General features: G+C 34.2%; 2 protein-coding genes across 2 annotated transcripts in view; both read right to left on the reverse strand.

Moving 5' to 3' along the window:
• Positions 1-24,624, reverse strand: part of LOC127834929 (uncharacterized) — a 438,004-nt gene that overhangs the window by 168,895 nt on the left and 244,485 nt on the right. The window lies entirely within an intron of this gene.
• Positions 8,851-9,837, reverse strand: LOC127835964 (uncharacterized protein K02A2.6-like). Its single transcript, XM_052362382.1, has one exon. It carries the CDS (start codon positions 9,835-9,837, stop codon positions 8,851-8,853), a length of 987 nt encoding a protein of 328 aa, XP_052218342.1.

Genomic DNA, 24,624 nt, shown 5'->3' on the forward strand with positions numbered 1-24,624 from the left:
GTTTGGGGAAAAAAAAGTAAAATAAATCTTCATTTTTCATTTTTTTACGGTATCAAAAAATGAATGTCTTTGTTTGTTTATGCAAGTAGATAATCCGTATTTTTTAAATTGTTTTAATATTTATCGATTTGCAATGAGATTTGTTTTACTTTCTTAATTTTGTTTCTGGTAATACCTGTTTTCATAATTCTTATTTCTTCTGTCTGCAGCGGTGGAGTGCGCAGTCCCAGCGCAGGTCCCGGGTGCGCAAATGACGTACCAGGGAACAAACATCGGTCACACCTCCACGTATACGTGCCTCTCCGGATATCAACACAGCTGTGGCGATCTCTATCGCACCTGCACCGGAAGTGGCGCCTGGTCCGGCTCAACTCCCGTATGCGGAAGTGAGCGTCTGGCTTGGCATAATGATATTTTATTAAAACGCTTACGTAATCTTACCGATATCATTATCAACTTTCTCAACGTTAGATCTATGGCTGCTTCTCGCAATTAACTAATACTTGACATTAAGTGGCCTCTGGAAGGATTACTCTTTATTGTACGGATTATTTAGCTCAAAAAGATAACATATTGTACAAGAAATGCTAAATAAAACACAGGCACACACACTAAGTAAGTCCGTCGGTAAATCCCTAAACAATGCTATTTATTAGAAACATAATTAAAATGCAAAGATTTCATGAAACTCGAAATTCTTCGGAAAAAAAGATCATATATACAAACATGCAGCACGCATTGACATATATTGTATGCATAGTTTTAGTTTCCAGCCTTAACTCATATTGTGTAGAATGGTCACAGGCCTTACAAATGAAAAACACGGTAAACATCACTCGTAATACATGCATACGGACAAAATTACCGACAACTTGACAAGTAGGCATCCTCCACCCATCGCCCCTGCTAACATTTGAAAAGCACAGAGTGCTTAGTTTCAATAAAACAATTTTTATGAATTTATTGAAACGTCTAATATAATTTACTGTATAATAATGTAAAGTGGCAAGGTGGTAAGGTGATACGACCTTCCTTTTATGCCCGGTTGGCCCCCACCCCACTCTTCCAATGGTACTAATTGAGTTTGTTGGTATGTAAATGTTGTCTGATTGGTATATCATTTATGTATTCATACTATTTACGTTTCACTAACATTTACAAGATAACATGTACTTACTAAGCGAATTTTGGATAAAGGTGAATTATTTTAACTGTGAACACAAATAATTCACTATATGCTGTTTCAAAGACTTCCCAAATACCCTGAAAAAAACAATTGCAGAATTACCGCAATTTAGAATATTTATTTTCGGTCCACATGAGCACAATATGCTCATGGCGAGCTTTTGTCATCGCCTTTAGTCCGTCGCGCGTCTTTGTGCTTATTCAACGTTTGCCGCATTCACACTCGAGAGGCCATTTCCATGATGACTTATGTATAAAAAGCAAACCATTGCGTCACACTTAAATGCTGGTTTCCAATTTTACCCCAAACAATACCCATCAACATTAAGGTACAATCAATACATCTTACTTCATAAATAATCAATAAATTGATGGATACAGTTGTCTGAGATTATCCAGTGTGCAACTGTTCAATTATTCTTAATAAAATGAATGGGACAATGAGAAAATTTACAACTTGCAAATTGCAAAAGTATACTCTTATACCACTTTATGAATATGAAATACAATAGACCAATTAGATTTTACAACCACTATATTAAACTCCGATATTGTTAAGACGTAATGTTAGTGTTTTCCGAAACTTTGAGTACAATAAAGTGATATTACAAACAAAATCGGTCTACAAACTAGGATAACAACTAAATCAGTTATGTAAAAGTGTTAATACTATGGTTTAAGAAAGGTGCACACCATGTTCTATATTATATGAGGTGACTCATATATGGAACAGGTCATTGTCAGTTTAACCTTTTTTGTCCAAGAGAAGGGTATCCCAAGACCATCATTAAGTCATCTGGGCTAAACGTTCTCATGGCGAGCTTATGTGATCGCAAGTTGTGTGTCGTCTGTCGTCTTTCGACATTATTAACCTTGTTAACATCTACATGCTACATGTATACTCCAATCGATTCAATGAAACTTGATCAGAACATTTTTCCAAATGGTATCTTGGCAGAGGTCGCAACTGGGTCAAGCGAGGTAAAACAATCAAATAAGGTTCTTTTCTGCTATTGGCTATGGTTCCGGTTCGTCAAACATACTTGCCGCCTGTTTTATTGTATGGCTATTTAAAAGTTGTTAAAACTCTAGAAGTATCACCTTAAGTCCAACTATGATGGTTGGTTTTAACATTTGCTTTACTAATATCTCGGCCCAGTTCGAAAATGGTTCCGGTTTGTAAAAAATATGGTCGCCAAAGATGGGTCAGTTTTCCTTTTAATGACTTAAATGAAACTTTGTTGACACTGAAGAAGTCAAATTTTAAGTCCACTCTTCATGAAACTTTGAAACTCAGAATATGTGTGCACATTAAATATCGACTGAGTATGGACATGGGTAAGTTGAAATAATAAAATAGATCCTTAGGTCAAATTAAAAAGGAAGAGTGTTAACACTCCGGAAGTCGCACGTCTGTCTTAATGATATATCAGCTGTATGTGAAACTTTGTCATTTGAGATATAAAACTAGCTTGGTCATTTGGTCAAATTAAAAAAAATACATGTTCCGAAACTTTGTTATATATTAGGTTTAAAATTTGCCTAAAAATCTAATAGTTTTTATCATAAAGTACTTTCATTATTCACTCATCTTTTTCAGAATAGATTATTTCCTTCGGGCCTCATGTGAGGCTCTTTTAGGACCTCAACCGTCTTGTATTAATGTGGCTATGTTTAAAAACTGGGTTTTCATATGTTTAATATCAGATTAATTTTCGGAGAGCTTATTAACATTGATGATTTTAATCTGGGACTGTATGTAAAGGAAACCATTCGAATAACATTATTTTAAGTAAACAGTGACCTTCTGACTGACACTACCTGTGTATCATATGATTAAAATAGGCGCAATTGCAAGCAAGAAACTCTCTTTGGCAAGACTGTACATATAGTTAGTGTTGTAGTTGCAGAATATGACTGTTGTTTAGACATTTCAGAATAATAGAGTTTTTCTTTATCTGTAAATAAGGTACAATGCTTATAAAATGTAGTTTATAGGTTAATATCTCAGAAAACATGTTTATGCAGTATCACGCATAATTACAATGCCCTCTATTTGCATATACCAACAGGTGCTGATGTGGATATTGACACCTCGCAGAGTGATGTGCGATTCGTGAATATTGAAGGAAACCAGACTATTTCAATCAATATTCAGCTAGCTGACAAGAAGAGTATCGCCTACATACGACTGTATATCAACGACACTTCGGAAAACCAAGCCACAATTATAGTGAAGAGCAGTTTTCAATAATACTTTTTTTCAACATATATATGAAACAAAGTAACCAATAATTATTAAAATGTGGGAGTCATTCAGTTATGAAAAATTATGGTTTCATAATTATTTTAAATTATGAAATTGATCTTTGGTTACTTTATTCCTAAGAAATTTTGATTAACAAGTTGCATAACTTTATAATGAACAACAAACGCACCGCGCATGAGGTATTTCTCCTGGCAGATGAGCTTAATACATCATTAAAAAATGTCCTGAAGTTCACCGTAACAATTCTTTCTTTCTGTCAGATTGGACGATCACAAGTTGAAGTCATGTTGTGCAACAGTGAAGGATGTACACATAACAGGACAACGAGACCCAACAACCAATCACAGCTAATAGAATTTACTCTTGACAACGATTATAAATTGGTAAACCTTAAATGCATATCTAATTACTAATCGTTTGATTTTATGTATTGTATTTAATGCAAAATTAAATGTATTGCAAATATAATGAATTATTTAAAGTATTTTTTAAATAAAAATATGAATGCGCCGAGCTTGCATTCACGATCCTCTGAGAGCCAAGCTTATTTGTTTAAATCAGCCAACCAGGCATTGAGAGTTGTGTTGTGTATTGCTGAACTATATGTTTGTTTTTTTCCAAATTTCCGATAAAAAGCGAAACACACGCTTGGTATGTGTGTAATGTTTTACTATCCGTTAAAGAAATAATATTTATAATATATTTCTATGTCATGATTTTATTTAAATGTTAACAATAATTTATATACTCTTCGTGAATATATGAAAACATTTGTAAACATGCCATTTTTCAAATATATATTAATTCGTTATACTAACTCTATGAGCATTATTGGCTTCAATCTCTGTATGTTAAATGTATTGCTCTTTAAATACACAAGTATTAGCATTTTTATTTGCGAACTAAGTATGTCATAATGGACATTATTGGCTTCATTCTGCACTTTAAAAAAAATATATATTTGTATTGAATGTTCAATAGGTAGTTGATAATTGCATCCTACAACTTAAGTCCACAACAACTAGCATTCGTCAAAGTGGACGCTTTACAAAACTAGCATTGTTGTCGCTTACCGGTGAAGCCATCTTCAAAAACGGTACGCGGAATGTCTTGTCGTTTTGTTCTTGTTGTTGTTTCTGCTCTATTTTATGTGAGAAACATATATGTTGTTGACATGGTGTGAATATCTATTTCAAGATACAAATAAGCAACCACAGTTTAACGTTTCACAATTTTCGATTATTTATTTGCATATTACGAATACATAATTTACACAACGCATAAGTTCTAATACGATATTTTGTTGGTGATGTATAAAGATACTTATATGTAGCATTACTTATAAAACAGAAACCACGAGTCCTTGCGAAGGGTTTGCAAATAACTTCTCAAAAACTCAATACTCTTGTTTTCTAAAAATGCTTTTCATAAAACCTAGAAAAAATTGTTGTTTTGTGATATTAATATCGTTACAGTTTCTGTCTTAATTTCAAGTAACTGTAATATAGATACATGGCTAGCCTGCCGCTTTGCATCATGCACATGGTAATGGTATTACATGTAAAAAAGCAAAGTTCATTTGGTTTAAGATTATGAAAGAGCTTTTACAACCAGTTTAATGGGGGGAGGGTTGAGTGTTTGAGGGTTTACTTCAAAACGTCTCACCGAAAAGAACCCTGTCCGCTCAAATAAGCTTACGATATAATAAAAAAGTAACTTGTTCGTTTATGTTTCTATTCGTATATGTGTAAATTGTAAATAATCTCAGTACAATGATGTTATAACAACCGGTTTAATTATCTTTGTATCGTAATATTCGTTACAAGTTCTGATATTTTTATTTACCATAAATGGATTGTTTCCGTCAAGGCTATTCCTTCCAAACATGAGGAGATATTGCAAGTATTTAACAAGTAAAGATATTTTTATATTAAGCTTTATATTGTTATCGCCAACGATCGATTGCTCATTGCTTATTGCAGTACCACAAGCGGATATTGTACCACAGTTAGTAAATAACTCAACGGAACACATTGAAAACATCAACGACCTGTCTCCCTTGACAACACCGCCGATCGAACAACCAAACGGCTCCCCTCCCCTAACAACGCCCCCTGATGAGTATCCCGGTCTGACGCCAGTGGTTCCGAAATACAAAAACTCCCTAGCAAAGACATTGCATCGCAGAAACGATGAACGGTGGTTGTCAAACCAGTCAACATCCGGCGCTTCAGGTGGAAGCAATTCGTGTAAGTGATGCTCATGTTCACTAATTTTAAACAGTCTTGTTATTGCCAAATGAACACTAGCATAAACACACTTTAATACGCTGTCTTGTAGAACAGCATATAAAATACCTTGTTAAAACGAGAAATAGATTACTGTTCCAGTTGCCTTCCTTGATTAAACGAATCGAGAACTAATCTGACGATGTGAATTGTATTTCTTGAAGAGTCATTGTAGTGTCAGACCCGGCTCGAGGCCGATTACTTGGATTAAAATAACCATAAACAAAAAATGACGAGACACCATCGAAGGTTCCACAATCTAATAATCGCCCTCTAAACATGTGCATATCAGGGGATTCCACTCTAACAATAATTCTTGTAATAGGTATAACATAATTACTTCCCTTAGACCATTGAATACTCACAACATGATACGATACTACATTTCCTCCCCAAGTGAATTATAAATTTCCAAGAACAGTTCACTAGTATGTAAACTTACACACAATATTTTAAACATAGTATTTTTCAAATGGTAATCTTTATGTTTCACGACATATGATTTGGAAATCCTTCAATGTTATCAATTTAACATTGCAACATGTACATCAACATAGTATGAATCAATTAACCTTTGTTCTTATTGAAACAATACTTTCATTATTTAGCTTGTATAACTATCTTAAGAAATACCATTTACTTGCTATAAAACATTTTCTGCTACTAAATCATTGTAAATACTGACAATATTGTACTTTTAACTCTGCATTGTTAAATAAAGTTCCAAATAAAACAGGTCTAAATATCACTGTTGTTCACAATTTACTAACATTTACACAAGAATAAGCGGAATGTGCATAATAGTCAGGTCCATTCAATATCAACTATTTTCAAGCCGTATTTGAATACACATTATTAATACTTGGATATAGCACACAGTTAAGCCAACTTATCTTCTTTAAAAACAAAATACATACTATTCTGTGTGTCTGTCCGTACACAAGTTAATACAACAAAAAGTTTTAATACAGAATAAACAGCTATAATACTGATTGATTAAATCATTAATACAAAATAACAGTCTATATAACGTTCATGATACTGCATATTTAATGCATAACAAAGTCTGTGAATCTTGAGGAAAGTTTCATCTCCCGTCTCGGCCTGACCACAGGATCAGATGGTTTTGTCGCCTGCCTAGGAGATGGTAAGCTCTCCGGAAATCCTCTCTCCTCTGGACCACCTGCAGTTTCTAGAACAGCAGGATCCAACTCTGTACTCCCACTAAGCTGATTATTTTCACTTATCTGAGAATTTTCACTAAACTGAGAATTTTGACTAAACTTGGAATTTTCACTAAACTTGGAATTTTCACTAAACTTGTGTACACAAGATTCAGACTGATTAAATTTCTTAACATGAGACACATTTCTTGAATATCTGGCCCCATCACTAGATTCAAGAACAACACTATTTCCCCTTTTTTCAATCACTGACACTGGTTTTTGATTAAACACAGTAGATAATTTATTTTTCTTCTTCTGTTTCACTAACACAACATCTTCGTTCTTGATTTCTGAATCTCGTGCGTGTCGTCGTTGATCACCATACAGCTTTCATATCGCTGTCGCGATCTCTTACTTCATACTCGTTGGATGAATAATCGTAGATCTCCGGTAATTTGGTTCGCATTTTCTTTTTAAACAATAGTTCAGCTGGAGAAACGCCTGTTGAAGAATGTGGTGTTGATCTGTACATCATCAGATATGTTTGAAGATCTTCTTTCCAGTTGCTGTTCTCAGCATTAGAAATTCGAATACGCTTCATAATACCCTTGTTCTGCACTTCTACTTCGCCATTGGCTTGCGCCCATAACGGTTTTTTGTTTCTATGTTCAATACTCAAATTGTTCAAAACGTTATTGAACTCGGCACTATTGAAATACTGGGCGTTATCAGTCTGTATGGATAACGGTAGTCCGTGTACCGCAAATATGCTTTTCAGACACTTAATAACTTTCTCCGAAGCGGTCCTAGAAAATCAGCACATAGGTGCTCCCACGGCTTTGTTGGCATTTCTCATCTTATCATGGGCTGCGGTTTCTCACCCGGAGAAACAAGCTGACAACCATAGCACACTTAACCACAGATTACTATGTATTTTTCCATTCCAGGCCACCATACTTTGGGTCTCAATCTTTGTTTCATAACAGCCATTCCCGGATGTCCTTCATGACCTAGTTCAAGAATACGACTTCGTAGCTCCGTTGGTACCACATTTCTCCTTCCACGTAACACTAGAAAACCTAGCGAAGAAAATTCATGGCAGATGGGCAGATAATGTTTATTAGTGAGTTCATGCCATCGACCAGACACCATAATTTCGCGTACTCGTTCCAGTTCTGGATCATTTTGAGAAACGTTTTCAATTTCCCCTGTAGATAAAGCAACGGGTGTTGCTTCAATTGCGATATTGTTGAGATATACCTCAGTCTGAAGAAAATCCTGGCCCTCAACAGAAGAACTTTCCGAAAGTAGTCTCGACAGTGAATCCGCGATGTTACTGGTTCCCGGGATATGTTTCACTGTATAGCGATACGGTTGTAAACGTTACACCTACCTTTCTACTCTAGCACACGGCTTGGATCTAGGTGAAAATATGAATTGTAGAGGCTTGTGATCAGTCACTAGTGTGAATTTTGTCCACTAAGTACATATGTAGTCGTTCGCATGCCCGTACAATAGAAAGAGCCTTCTTTTCTGTTTGCGAGTATTTGCGTTCAATTCTGTTCAGTCCTCTGCTCGCATACATAATGACATGTGATTCTCCATGTTCATCTTCTTGTACTAGAACACAACCCAATCCAACTGGACCAGCATCACAAATCACTTCGGTTTTTCTGTTCCTATCGTAATATCCCAAACTACTAGCTTTAGACAAGCTATCTTTAAGTTTATTGAATGCTTCCGACTGTTCTGTTCCCCAAACAAATGATTCATTTTTTATTGGTAACTTCTTAAGTGGTTCCGCAACAGTAGCCATGTTCCGAATGAATCGAGCACTTAAGTTCACAAGTCCAAGAAAACTTTTTTTATTTCAAAACTGGTCTGCGGCTGAACAGCATTCTTTACTGCTTTTATCTTGGATTCAGTTATTTCAACTCCAGTTTTAGATAATTTTCATTTTATCAAAGTTGAGTGTAAGACCCTTATCTTGCAATCTCTTCAGCAAAGCTTCTAAACGGACATTATGTTCTGCTTCCATTTGTCCATGAACTACAATATCATCAAATATGTTGCTCACACCATCGAGTCCACTCAGAACCTGTGCCATCACCTTATCGTACATTTCCGGTGCACAACTTATTCCAAATAGCAGTCTCTTATATCTGTACATGCCTTTGTGTGTCATGAATGTAGTTATCTCTCTGGACGAATCATCTAACTCCATTTGATGGTACACCATGAAGATGTCCAGCTTTGAAAACACTGTTGACTTATTTAAGCCCCGAAGAATTTCCTCTGTTGTAGGAATTGGGTATCTTTCCGTTATCACTGCTTCGTGTGCTCGTCTCATGTCCACACACAATCTTACATCTCCGTTTGGTTTTGGTACAACCACAAAAGGGCTCACCCATTTACTTGTACCTTCCACCTTTTCAATAATGTCCATGGAAAGTAATTCTTCGATCTTCTTCTCAAGTTTTTGACGTAAGTTATACGGAACACGTCGTAATCCTTGCACAACTGGTTGAATATGTTTATCAATATCAATGTGTAATTGATAATCCTTTAGTTTTCCCAATCCATCAAAACACTTTGGAAATTTAGTTTGTATGGACGACTTATCAATGCTCACGTTTACACTGTTTACACTACTAGGGTTATTTATTACCAACATTCCCAAGTCAATTGAAGTCTGTCTACCTAGCAAGGCTTGTCCATGCTCCTCAACAACAACAAACTCTGTATCCACGCATTTGTTCCCAACCGACACTTGCGTTAAAAATCCACGCGCAACTGTAAGCGGTGTTGCACTACCATATGCATAAACTCTCTTTGTTGTTAAATATGATTTACATTTCAATTTCTGGTTTTTTAAATCTTCCCAGAGTTCCCGGTCAATGACGTTGCACCACGCTCCCGAATCGACCATAACAGGTGTCTCAATACCTCCTATGTTGACATGAATATCGCCTGAATCTTTCTTCCTTCCTCGTTACCGTGAACGCATAATTGTCCTCTGAATCTGATGGGGATTCTTCACATTCAACAATCCTCACTTTTCCAAATTTGTGTTTAGGTTTAATATTCTTAGGTTTTGACTTACAGCAATTTTCAAAATGTCCTTCCTTTCGGCACTTCCGGCATTTCCTTCCTTTTGCCGGACAATTTCTGTCAGTTTTCACGTGTCCATACCGACCACATGCATGGCACATGACATTCACCTTTCGATTACTAGGTTGATTGTTCAAAGATTGCCCATTTGTCACACGTTTTCGCGACTCATGCTGTATTTTGTTGACAGTTCCCGACATTATGTTAGCTTGGCTAACTGAACTCTTTAACGACAATGTCACTTTAACGCACTGTGCAAGCGATGGATTATCCATTTCCAAAAGTTTTCGTCTCAATCTCTGTGATGAACACTTTTTAATCAGCTGATCACGAATACTTTCATCAACATTATTAAAGTTACAGTACACAACTCTCTGTCTAAGCCGCGTTATATATACTTCTACTGACTCATCAGATGTTTGAGTAAGTCCACGAAACTTAGATCGCTCAAATGCAACGTTCACTTTTGGTGTCAAAATAGTCATTCAAAACTCGTTTACAAACAGAATAAACAGTATCATGTTCTCCTGGATCAGGACAATTTAACGTATAAAATATGTCTTGCACTTCGAGTCCTGCACTGTGAAGTAACAAGGCTTTCCGTTGTGCATAATTGGCAATACCTTCTGCATACAGTTCGAACGATCGCAGCCATCTTGTCCACGAAATCCCAGTGTAGAGCAATCTGTTCCCACGTCGAAATATGTAATTCCCGCAATGTCAGAAACAATAGCTGCTGCCATTTTATATCCGAAAGATCCGTTTTTCACTCGTCGCCAAAATTATGTAGTGTCAAACCCGGCTCGAGGCCAATTACTTGGATTTAAATAACCATAAACAAAACAAGACGAGACACCATTGAAGGTTCCACAATCTAATAATCGCCCTCTAAACATGTGCATATCAGGGGATGCCACTCTAACAATAATCCTTGTAATAGGTATAACAGAATTACTTCCCTTAGACCAATGAATACGCATAACATGATACGATACTACAGTCATTATAATGTAAAGCGGATAAAATATTAAGGGAAAAAAAGTGGTTGCTGTTAAACTTGTCAAACGCATAGTGACTCCATTGTATAATTTGACATTGTTTCAAAATTAGTTTTTATGTAAACTATATTTAAACGACCATACTATTGCCACATTGTATTCAGAAACTACATGCCCATTACGATTTTGCTAATTCAATATTAGTTTATATCATACTTGAATTATTATCAAAGTTAGTATGTCGTGTTTTATTACATTTATGTTTATATAATTATAAAATAAGCACAAAATGCGATAATACATGTAGTTTATTGTGATGCGGATTAGATGGGCATTAAGGTACCCGTTGGTCTTTTAATAGCAGGACTATAACTATATCTATCCCACCGTCTGTCTAACTATTTGTACTAGATATTGTATATGTGTTTCATCAGATAACAAAATTATTGACAGTAAATGCATGCACCTCGTGATGAGGTTCCACATCGTATGTGATACACAAATAATTCCGAACATTTTCAGCAGTTAGTGTATATTGTACAGCATAATTATATTTCTAAAGGATTCCATAAAACAACACTATCATCTTCAGCCTTAATTAATTTTTTTTGTTGTTGTTTTTTTAAGACAAAAGGAAGTACATATATTGCCTACGTGGCTTTAATGTTATTTTGTAACATCAAAACAATAGCGATGATTCCTTGTAATAACATTAAAGACAAAATGTTAACTGAGAGAAATAACTAAAGGATATTTAAATTGCTTTTATCAATAGAACAAATGTGTTTATACTATGTAAACAATTATTGATACCAAACAAAGACCATTGACAAACACATCAATAAACAGACAATATAAAATAATTTTTGTTAGGCACGCAATTTTAAAAGGAGTGCAATATCTTTTGATATCAAACACGGTGTACTTACTGACAAGTAAGGACAAATAAAATAAAAACACTTTAGTTAACAAATAAATACCATAAATAGATACCAACAACTTGCAATGTTATCAATTTATGGAAGTGAAGCATATGGGTGCGCAAATAAGATATGCATTAATGAATAATTAACAGTTCACTGTTTTATTGATACACTAATTTTCTCATCAAAAACTATATAATATAGGTGTTGTCTTTAAAAGAAAATAATATTGTCTTATTATGAATCTTATTTGTAAATAATAATTTTAAAAATACTGTTTTGTTATTAATCATTTTTCATCGAGTCAGTATCATAGCTGTCAAGACTTTGATCAGTTTATTAGTCCAGTACTTGAAATTATACGGACCATATTGGTTACGCAATTATCACCTATTATCTTAAGATGTTAACCAAACTTCAGGCATTTTGGATATGACCTAACCATTTGTTCGTACACGGTTGTTATCTGCGACTTGATTACATATCGTTTGGCAATGCGTCGTGTGTCAGTTTCATTGAAAACCAATAAGCTGATAAACATCTACAATTCATTTTAGAGAGAATTATGTAACAATCAAATGGCATTAATTTATGAAAAAGCAGCATGCTTTTCTGTATAGTTCTTACGCAAGTAAATTGTGTGGTTATTTAAAGTTTATACACGTAAAATGACTGTTATGCACCAAGTAAAAACTAATATCAACCCATGGTGAGCCTCGTTTTTGGAATCTTCGATACAAAAATTACATCATTATAATCGCTTTAAGAGGATTTGAAACTCGTATATTACTCGTATATATTTGTATATCTTAGATCTTGTAAACTATGGTTTAATTTCTTGTCATACAGATGAGTGCAAACAATGAAGCTGGCAATATTCCAAACAGTCATTATCACAGGCGATATATAAAATTTAATTTGCGAAAAACATATGAGCTATTAAAACATTCATATTTTAAATTAACTAATTTCAGCTTCCGATGGGGAGTGCCTGACGGACTGTTACTGTCCATGTGGCTGGGTTGAAGAACCTAAAAACTACTCACAGAAAGAGATTGCAACCATTGTAGCAGCCATCCAAGACAGACTCAAAGTTGACATGAAAAACCTCACATCCACCGTAAGTCAAACACCAAAAGACGAACATATGTTGGAAATGTATGAATCGATACAGGTTTCCTGTCACATTGAGTCATTAGACGCAATATTTTGGAATGGAAATATAATCTGATAATATCCAAATACATAAACTCACCAAACATTAACTTGTTTGTGCTCGACAAGCAGCGTACACATCAATAACATAATTTGTAACAAAGTGGAACAGTAATTCGAACAGAGTATCACTAACATGTCAACGTTCCATTTTTCGATTTTGCATTAGAAACTTTATCGTTTAAGATTATTTCAGTTACAACAAGCATTTATTTAATTATGATGTCCTTAATACTCTCAATTAATTCAAGACCTTTAACATATATAATCGAAAGAGTACTCACAACATTTTATCTTTATGAAAAAACTCACCTTAAACTTAACTTATTCATGCGAAAAGTTTTAATTGAAGAAGGTAGCTTTCTAAGCACAAACACACACATTTGAATCTTTTATGTATAGGCGTCTTAAAATCAAAAGGGAAGCTCAAATCCGTAATTTGCAAACAGATGCGCTCTTAAAATAATAGTATTGTGTATATTATTTCGGAGTTATTATTTCAACGTTACTCACACTTATATTAACTATTTTATGAACTCGTTGCAGCAAAGGAAGCTGAATAGCATGCCGGACAATCGGCCTTTAGCAAAGGCATTGGGTATAGTAGGGGTGATCTTCCTTGTCCTCAAACTTGGAGCAATCTTCGTTTTCGATATTGGGAATATCATCCGCGATCTTAAGACACTTCGTGACAACCTCCGATAGGGATTCGGATGTAAGGAAGCATCACCTCAACATACTACAGTTGCACCGTCTTCTTCTATGTAGATTTGAAAGATTTCATTTTCGATATTGCTTTGCTTTGTAAACAATCTTCAATAGAAGTTGTAATGTGAACAATCAGTCTCGAAACATTATTGATTTTCAACTTAAAGTTCAATATCGATAATAAACTTATCATTTGCAATCTTTATACGGTTTGTAAACACCCTTCGCCACGGATTTGGATAGAAGCGCCCTTCTTGCGTTCGGCAATATTTGTGTAATAATTACCTAGAGAAAACATCCTTAATTTAAAATAATGTGTTACAATCTACCACATATATTAAACTATTAAATATAAACATCTCTTCATTTTGCAAAAGAATCCTTTCCGGTCTTAAAAGATTATAACTTCTTAAAAACCGATAAGCTTTGAAAAGTAGTTAACTATAGGCATCATCACTATTCAACACTTGGTAAGGCTTTATGCATTGCAAATTAACATCAGTTACCTTTTCTGGGAGTGAATTATATCCGAAAGTCTTATGCGATCTATTACTGATTTGTTAACAATTGTCGCCAATATATGTGAGAAAGTACTCTACTTTGGCATAAACAATATGTTTCACTAAACTATTATTGTGTTATACCAGTAGATTAAATTGGCAGAGGCATTGACTTTTGGGGCTTATCAAGCGGAGTTTTGATTACGATAGACTGTATTTTCTGATGATTGTCTTTATTTCTTTGATCACTTGTTTTAAAACTAGTAAAAGGCAACAAAACAGTTATCTTTTAGATTACATCAATTCATATAGATACATTAAAAATTATTGACATATTCCTTTTTCAACTTATCCGCAAATGAAGATTGAAATGCAAATTGTTGAAAATAATACATCTCAAAGGTAATTTATAGAATACCTTAGCGCATACCCACACACTCAAAATAGCGATTGTTTACTAGCCCGATAGAGCTTTACAAGTGTGAAAATATTGATTTCAGATTGTTTCTTTATTCATGACTTACAATGATATTTTAGTAAACTTGTAATTATGTATAAACACTGCTTTAAATTGTGAAAGTTTAAAGTTTTACCATTATATGTTGACATTTATAGACGTGCATTTTTATTCACTTTCGATTAGATTGTAATCGCGATTGCATCAGACTGAACGCTTTTAGAATTGTGAATTCTTCAAACCCTGATGATTTGAATTTCGTGTGTGCCTCTGTTGTTTTCTAGAATGCAATTGATATATCTGTAATGATTGGCGTAGAAAGCATAATATCCTAATACGATCAGAATGTAAAGTTACAAACTGTTCAACTGTAAATAAATGCGCCCGTTAAAAGTTGTGTGTTACCTTTATCTTGACTTAAAAAGAGAACAACATTAATATAACAATCTTCAGATAATGTATTGGCCATAATTTAGAAGCGCCTCAGTCTTTCTGGATGGTCATTGTTATTGGCAAATAGTTTTTCTGACGCTCAAATCCGTTAACAATAAAAGTTACCCCTGTAGGAAAGTCTAGAATTTAGAAAAATTATTTGTTATTGCTGTTTTTCCGATGTTTAATGAAATTATCTAACGACGATATGTTAAACACGAAATATCTTGGTATGTATACGAACTCAGTTTTCCATCCATATAAGTATATTTTCTTATACTATGAACTCACATGTTTGAATTCAAGTGTCTTATTTTCCCTAATTTTAAATGTTTTCATCACTTTTGTTTAATGTTGTGTAAATAAATCCAAATATATATGTCTGTTTCTCCTTGTTTGCCTGTGTGTATAATAGTCTCTTGAATACATACAGTTAATGTGGTGTTTTTAATTGAAATTATTGCAGATTAAAAAAGTACGTGTTGTACATAAATACAGTAATAAAAGACTGTGTGTACATGAATATTGAGACACAAAAAAACTTTTTTATTTATGTGAATAACGAATCTACTCTTTTCTGTTCAGCTTAGATCAAATAATTCTTTAATGATAAACCGATTTTACTGGTTGGAGTTAGAGAGGCGAAAAGGTTTATTACAGCATTTGTATCATTCACTTTTCTTAATTCAATAGTGCTTCAAATATCTTGCTTGTTATTGAACCTGATCGAGGTATAAGGCATACCAAGTTTCATGATGATCATTTTAAAGTTTTGAGTGACAGGACTGACAAGTTTAAATTGACCAATTTAGATAGTCCAAGTGCCATAACTTATAAGTGTATTCATATACGTGGGCTTCGATCAAACTTGATCGAAACATTATACCCACAAACATAATCGAATTATCACACAAGTTCATGATGATCCATTTTAAACTGTTTAAGTAAGAATGTGGACATCGTTCTCCCAGAGACCACCCGTCGTCACAGCTGTTAACAAAATGAATACATTCGCATTTGTATAAATGCTTGATTTGTTTGCATCCCTAGAAACGGATACACGATTGAGACTGATGTTGGAAGGTTAGACTTGTAGAACGCAAACTCTCTCTGGTAAAAAGGAGTTTATCTTATTGCTGAAATGGCAATATTTCAAATTATAATATATTATTCTTATGCTAGTATTATTCTTTAATGTATCAATTAAAATGCCTATCATACATATCTTTAAAAATGATTCGCGTCATGGAAAAAATAAAAAAGCAATATATTTCTCGCAAGTCATTCAATTTAAAAAATATGAAAACATTAAATGTGTATATCGATGGTATTCCAACTTTTCATAAATTCTTTTGACAAGCAACACTTATTCGGAGAGTATCGCTAAGAAAAAAATAAATAATGTAAAACAATAATTTTTCACAATACATGTGGGATTCGATCTCACGTTTAGAACAAAAATATCAAATAAAACATGTTATTAAAACAATTATAATATTTTGTAGTCTCTTCGTATGTGCTTGTTGTCGTTTCTGTGCCCTTCAAATCCACCAACAGACCAACACCAAGTACGACGCGCCCGTCAGATATGTTTGCGAAACAGACTGATTTACCAGAGGCTCAACACTCAAACAAAATCTCAACAATAATTAGAATGGTATTTTTCTTCCTGTCGACCTGATGGATACACAATTGTTGTCTTTGCACGTTTGCTTTGTCGTTCTAAAGGTATTACAGTGGGATTTGACCTACATACGTTTCGGGACATCTCATAAAAGCTTTGAACTAAAGAAAGACACAGTGCAGCAAATAGTTGCTCTATACAGTATAGCATTGCGCTTCTAATATTACATAGACGAGACAAATCAATTACATCGAAAGTCCTTCATAATTCAACATAATGAAACGACCTTCTGATGTGCGCGTGCCTATTACAATGGGTTTTATAAATGTTATTGCCATATAAAAGCTCGCCTGCACACACTTGAATAACTTGTCTTCCGTAACAGCATATAAAATCACACACTTGAATACATTGATTTCTAGACCAGCATATAAAAATACCATGTTGAAACCAGCAAATGATTACTGTAGCAGGTGCCTACCTTTATTAAACGTATCAAGATATAATCTGACGATGGTAAATCAATTGCTTAAAGAGGCATTATAATCTAAGCTGATAAAATGTTCATGAACAAAAAATGGTGGTTTCTATGTTGTTAAACGTATCAAATATATAGTTACTTCACTGTATAATTTGACCTTTGTGTATTATGTAAACGATCATAATATTGCCACTTTTGTTGACAATAACACATGTCTATAAGGATTGTGCTTATGCAATAGTATTTTATATCATATTTGTACGGTTATAAAATTAAGTGTTTCTCGTCTTATAACATTTATTTTTACACAATTATAAAATAACAAAGACACAGTTAATGCATGCAGTTTATTGTTGGAGCGGATTAGATGGGCATTAAGCTACCCGTGGTGGGACAATAAACATATTTATTCTACCGTCTCTCTAACTACTTGTATTAGATAGTATATATGTGCATCATCAGATTCGAAATTATTGACCGTAAATGCATGTATCTCGTGATGAAGGTCCACATCGTATTAGATACAAAAGGAATACGGAACATATTCAGCAGTGAGTGTATAATGTACACTACAATTATATTTCTAAATGATTACCCAACTACACGCATTTTGGATACAACCTGACCATTTGCTCATACACGATTATGATATGATACTTGATTCAATCAGGTTAGGCAATACGTCGTATGTCAGTCTCATCAAAAAACAAATGAATGAAAGACATTCAGTATTCCTGTTAGAAAGACTTTAACAATCAAATGGCACTAACTTAAAAAAAAAGCAGCATGTTGTCTGTACATGTCTTGACCAAGTTAAATGTGTGGTTATTTATAGGTAATGATGAAGTGTGATGACTGTTACGTTCCAAGTAAAAACTAATATTCACACATCCTGAGCTTTGTTTTTAGAATCTTCGATTCAATATGGTATTATAGTACTCGCTTAAAGTAGAATTCGAAACTCGTATATACCTCGTATATTACGTAAATCTTAATAACTATTGTTAAATTTATTGACATATAGATGATTGCAAAGAGGAAGCGGTTAAAACAGTAAATACCACAACCCTTTTCATGGTTACTGTGCATAAACTTATAAGGACGCCTTTCATACGAATAAGAGTTATCCCCTGAAGCGACCTAGTGCCCGCTGACCTCCCGTCGGCTGCTTATCGGGCTGACCTAGTTTCGAACCGGTGTTTTAAATAGGGTCTTCGTAGCATACAGCCTAATAAGCGTATAGTGCGCTTTTTACATGGCCATTGGCGCGTGGGTATGCGCCTTTAAGCGTCTCTTTCGGACAAACAAGAGTTATCCCCCGGAAGCGACCAAGTGCACGCTGATCTCCCGTTGGCTGCATGTCCGGCTGACATAGATTCGGTCCGGGGTTTTAATAGGGTCGGCGGCGTCACATACAGCCTATTTAGCTTATTATACGCTGTTTACATTACGAATCAATACACTTTTAAGGGCACCTTTCGGACAAACAAGAGTTATCCGCCGGAAGCGACCTAGTGAACGCTTATGCCACCGGCTACCTGTTGAGCTGACCTAGTTTCACGGTGCCTTACCAATACGGATAATATCGCAAACATTTGAACGTTTCCGGATAATACCCGAAACGTCACCGGATCATATCAGAAATATATTGACTGTTGTAAGGTGTGTTCTTTTATTTCAATATTCTCTTTTTTACGTTAACATTTTTCACCAAACCAATATTCCACAGAACAACTAAGACATTCATTCAGCAAATTGTATGCTCAGTAACAAAAAAGTCATTATTCAGTGGGAATCAATATTGTCCAACAGGTTAATATGCACAAAACCTATGGAAACGGAAGTAAAATGCAGATATTGGTCCATTTTAGCAATGAAATTCAAATTTCGGAGCTAGTTTCCTGATGAAAACGGCACTATAATTATTGTTAAATCATTGCCATGATGAGTGACGGTTTAGTTTGTAGAAAAACAAGTATTTTATATGTCTATTGCTGGCACCGGATAATGCATGAAGTAGGCACCGGATAATAGTCGAGACTAATGAATTTAAGTACATGTATAGCACGTTTAAATAATGTAATGTATTCTGTTTGGCAGATGGTAATCATTTTAAGAATTTCTTGATTGTATATTGTTAAATGAAATGTGTCTGTTACTTATCGTCCCTCAGCCCTGACCACTGTCTTAACGCATGAAAGATGTCTTGACCCTACACTGAAAAAGGTAATTAAAACTAGGCATTTCAGGTGACTCATGGTATTGGTTCTTAAAAAATCTGATATAGAACGCGTGCAATTGTTGAACGACCGATTCAGCAAAAATATTTATAAGATATAAGAACCCGATGATTGTTTAAATATAAAATTTATATACACGATTCGATTACAATTTGAAAAAAAAGTCTCAAGACCAGTTCAGCATATATAGAATATGGTAAGGATAGTCTAAGTTTTTAATTCAATGGGCTTATGACTACTGTTCGATATAAATTGAATTAGATATAGCAGTGGACTGAGTAAGTGTACAATTTCTGAGTATCATTAACTTTAAACTTTATTGGAACAATTTATCCTGCTTTGATTAACTGCCATGCCCATGGCATGTGTAAAGTAGCCACAGAGGTAAAGTGTGCTAGTTGATAGGCTCAAACCCATGACGTCGGAACACTAGCACATGTCAATTGATATAATTATGATAATTTATTTCAGAATGTCGCGACCGATTTTTTTCGGGTTGAAACTGCAAAGACTGGCGAGAAGCGGAAGAGAGTTGTGTGATTTAATCTGTAACTGTTCCCCTGGTAAAAGGGACAAATACAATGTTGAGTCTGGATTGGATAATTTTTTGTTAGATGTGGACTGCAACAATCATGAAGATGAAAAAGCCACCGAGCAACCATTAGATAGCTGTTGACATGTAGAATGTTCAGTTGAAATTGTTGTCGACAATAATAACTATATGAGTGCATAATATGTGACAACAAATATAGGACAAAAACTGGCTATACACGATATTAAGTAAGCCACATATTTGGACGATATTTGTTTTAGCTTGTAAAAACATCGTTTGCATTAAAATTTTAGGTTTGTTGTAGATACGAAAAACATAATTATAATTTTGAAGTCTGTCAAGGCCAATGTTAATGAAATTATAGAGATTTACCGGTAGTTCAATAATGTTTGGAAATATGTAATTGATTATGTGCATGTGGGTAGACCGAATCATTTATCACTCTTATGAAAATAGTGAAGCTGTGCCGACGGTGGTATACAGGTACTACTTATTGGAATCCTGTATTTGTCGAGTTCCATAATTATTTTCTTAATACTGTTAGCAGACAATGTTCATATCAAATAAAATATATTAACATAAATAGATGATATCCCTTATCTTGTAATGTTTACGATGTACATAATTGTGACCATTTCATACATCTTTTAATGTTAAATGACATCATTTTAAAATTGATTTTATGAGCTCTGAAATATTTTAATAAAATCGCATTATTTTCTTTATATATTTAATTAATTTTAGAAAATATTTGAAACACAGATTTGATTTGATTAAAAAAAAGAGTTTCACTACGTGGCAAAAGTCTATGATTTGAGGTAAAGTTTAACATTATGGAATTTGATTTGTACAAAATATATTGAAATTTTGTAGTTATACGTTTAAATGTGTCTGTCTATTACTTTCAAAGACACATTCTTGAAGTGTTTGTTAAGAAATATACTTTTGGTATAAACAATAAACCATGCACGCATAAATGAACCAAAACAGTGTACTGAATAAAATTGTTTATTACAGTGTCAAACAAAGTTCGTTCTATTCCGTGTTGAACAGTTTGGTCTCCTAATGTGGTAGTTGCAGGTTCGAACACTTACTAGACCTAATTAAGTTAGCTTCAATGTCTCTTTTTAGGTTGACAGAATTCAATTTACACTATCCTATTGTCCTGCAATGTTATGCCTAGACAAGTGGTTGGCGGCAGAATCTTCGATTCATCACATTTGTGGTGGCAACGTTTTGGCAAACAGCCCCTTGCGACTTCATTCGGTTTACTTATATCGGACCGTTTAGATTTTCGTTGCCGCTTTCCGCGCTTCGATGGTGAATTAAATGCATGATTTCTGTAAACAAAGAAATACACACCCAAATAAATTACATTAATGCAGCCATCTCTTAAAAATCAAAGTAAAATGTAAATAAATCTAGAGGTTAATTGGAATTAAAACATACGACAGGTGGTACTAGTAAAATGACATCTCATGGGTGCTTAATGTCTATTGCGCATTACCTGGAAGTTAAGATCATAACCTTTTCTTACAAGAAATAATACGCGTAACAAATATCTGCGTTTAACGATTACTGTACGATTTTGTCTCTCACAATCTAGAAACCTATATACGCACGTCGTTATGAATATATGTTGTTTATACAACATGCTGAAAAGCAAGTAATAATCTTAACATGTATCAATCGATTTCGTGTATTATACAGTGTTGTGTTTCCGGACTTCATCCGGTGCCAGTTTTTTGTGGTTTCGTGTATTATTCGGTGCCCGTGAAATCACTATGCGATCCTTTTAAAACGCAAATACTCACGTTTTTGAAGTTGTCAGTAATTTCCTCCTACAATTTCATTGTAATTCTGAATGAATATAACAACAATGTAAAGTAGTAATATTATTATTTTTTCTCTCCAGTTAAAAAAAGCAAGTATTTTTAACTATTTCATGACTATGAGGTAGGTATGGTTCATTTGTTTTCGTTCGTTTTCATAAAATGTTTTATTTACACGACGAATTTTGAAGTAAACCATTAGCTGAAAGCCCATAATGTTCCGTGAGCAATAGTATTTGGCATTATAACGCGGTTTTGTGGCAAATTTCGCTTCCAATACAAGGCGCATTCTGCATTTTACCTTGTTTATTTTCCGATATGATCCGTTGCCGTTTCGCGTATTATCCGGAATAGTACAAATATTTCCAGTATTATCCGTATTGGTTAGGCACCGTGAGTTTGGGCCTAGGTTTTTAAATAGGGTCAGCGTCCCATACGTGCTATTTAACGTAGTATGCGTTAGTTACATGGCGAGTGAGTATGCACCTTCAAAGGCCCCTTTCGGACAAACAAGAGTAATCCCGTTGCACGTATGCTCCTATTTGATTTGTGCCTTTAAATTTGAATATGGGCCGTGTTCTGTGAAAATGTGATTTAATGCATGTGCGTAAAGTGTCGTCCCAGATTAGCAGGTGCTGTCCGGACTGCACATGCTAATCTAGGACGACATTTACGCACATGCATTTAACCCCTTTTTCACAGACGCAATTCATCGCAATAAAGGGTATACTGTCGTGTAAAAATATCAAATATTTTGATAGAATATCAATGTAAACATGTGTACCCAGTCGTAATTTTATCATATGTTTTAAGCGATACTCTTATGCTATTTGGAGTTTTGTGCTTGTGAATTGCGAATGAGAAGTCGTGAAACAAAAAATGTATTATCAAATGACGCAATATAACAAAATAATTACCAAAACAGTTGTTAATATGAGTGTTAAAATAGTGTAAATACCGGTAAGATGCAATTTCAGTAGTAATTCATTGGTTGTGTAATTATAAAAAAAATAGCTAAAGGTCTGGAATTTATCACGTATATATATTCTTTAGTTGTGAGCTGTAATCCGGGATTTATTTCGCTTCTGGACGCATGTTATCTGTGCCATTCGTCAACACAGATGATGACATTTGATGAAACGAAGGTGAATTCTTTTCTTGTTTGCATTTGTTCGCATAGTGTGTAGCCATAATTAATCAACACCAACATAATTTAAAATAATCATAAATGCGTTTTCGATAATAAATACTTTACATATTATTTGAAACTGTCGTCATATTATAATCCTCACCGTATTTTATAAAACAGTTCTTTAAATATGTATTTGCACAGGGTTATTGCCCGAGTCTTGGTGCGCAAGTCCTGTATAATGATTCGGACGAGGAAAAATATATCGCTTTAAAAGGTCTGCCAGGTAGATTTATTTTGTAGTTTTTTAATCGTTTCAATTATCCATGCGTACGTAACCTAGTATTATCTGACGCTTTTTTAAGACGACTCAATTGTGATATAAAGTTTTATTTTTATGGTTAATTATTGAAGATTGTAAATCATTGAATTATGATAAGTAACACTAACACGTTTTAATAGTGCCTACAAACGTTATCACATATTGACAATATCTTTTTAAAAGTGATGGTTTAAATTTCAGAGATGGCCAAAAGCTGACAAACTGGTTTGGATATGCATACACTTAAAAGATGGAAGCTGGATCTCGTCCATTGACGACCAATCGGTTGCGTATTTCAATTGGAAGTTGGGTGAGCCGAAAAATATCGGTAACATAAAAAATACAAATCAGAAAATTAAATTAATAATTGTGGAAAATTGCGCTGTCACGGCTCAATATTTCTTATGGCGATGGGAAGATTATCCGTGTGTCTATCGAATGCATGCCGTTTGTGAAATAGACATTTAGCTACAATTATACACATTTTATCTACAATGTGCGTAACCATCACGAAAGTTAATAAATGCATACCCCTTTGAGGACCTCTTCACTGCCGACTGCGTTTGACAGTTTTTTACTCGAAGCAGTCGTTGTAATGGATACCATAGCGTTAATTTCATCGATTACCAATAAAACGAACATGGATCGCTCCTTGTTTATATTTTTCCTTTGATGTTACGTAAATTAGTTTGATTTAACAAATGTTTGCTATTAATAACCAATAACGTATCAACCCATATTTGATTAGCTCATGTTTATATCCTGATCATGTTTATTGGTGATATTTAAATCCCACAACGAATTTTTAGACAGGCAATTTCAGTTCAGTCCATTTGCATGATTATTAATGTTTAGTGGAAATTTGATTTGCTTAAAAGAAATGCTGTCATATAAACATAAAACTTTCGCTATTTTCAAGAGAAGAATGGTCGAATGGTTTTCGCTGAGGAAATTGCTGAAGGAATGCGTAGCTCTTTTTGGTTTGACTTTTCAGTTAATGATGTGATGTTGTTGTGTATTTTCTTCTTTTATATTATATAAATATTGCGTATATAATTTGCATTGTTATATTTATTCAACTTACTTGACGATAACAACAATGACATAACTGTTATCAATAACTCCTTCATCATTTTGCACGACCGAAATAATTTTCGAAAGATTTAGTTGTTATCGAAATATTATCGAAAT

Source organism: Dreissena polymorpha, chromosome 6, assembly GCF_020536995.1.
Source record: "Dreissena polymorpha isolate Duluth1 chromosome 6, UMN_Dpol_1.0, whole genome shotgun sequence".
Classification (NCBI taxonomy): Eukaryota; Metazoa; Mollusca; class Bivalvia; order Myida; family Dreissenidae; genus Dreissena; species Dreissena polymorpha.

Excerpts from the sequence above, each read along its gene's own strand:
- LOC127835964 (XM_052362382.1), bottom strand. The coding sequence starts at position 9,837 with ATGGTCGATTCGGGAGCGTGGTGCAACGTCATTGACCGGGAACTCTGG.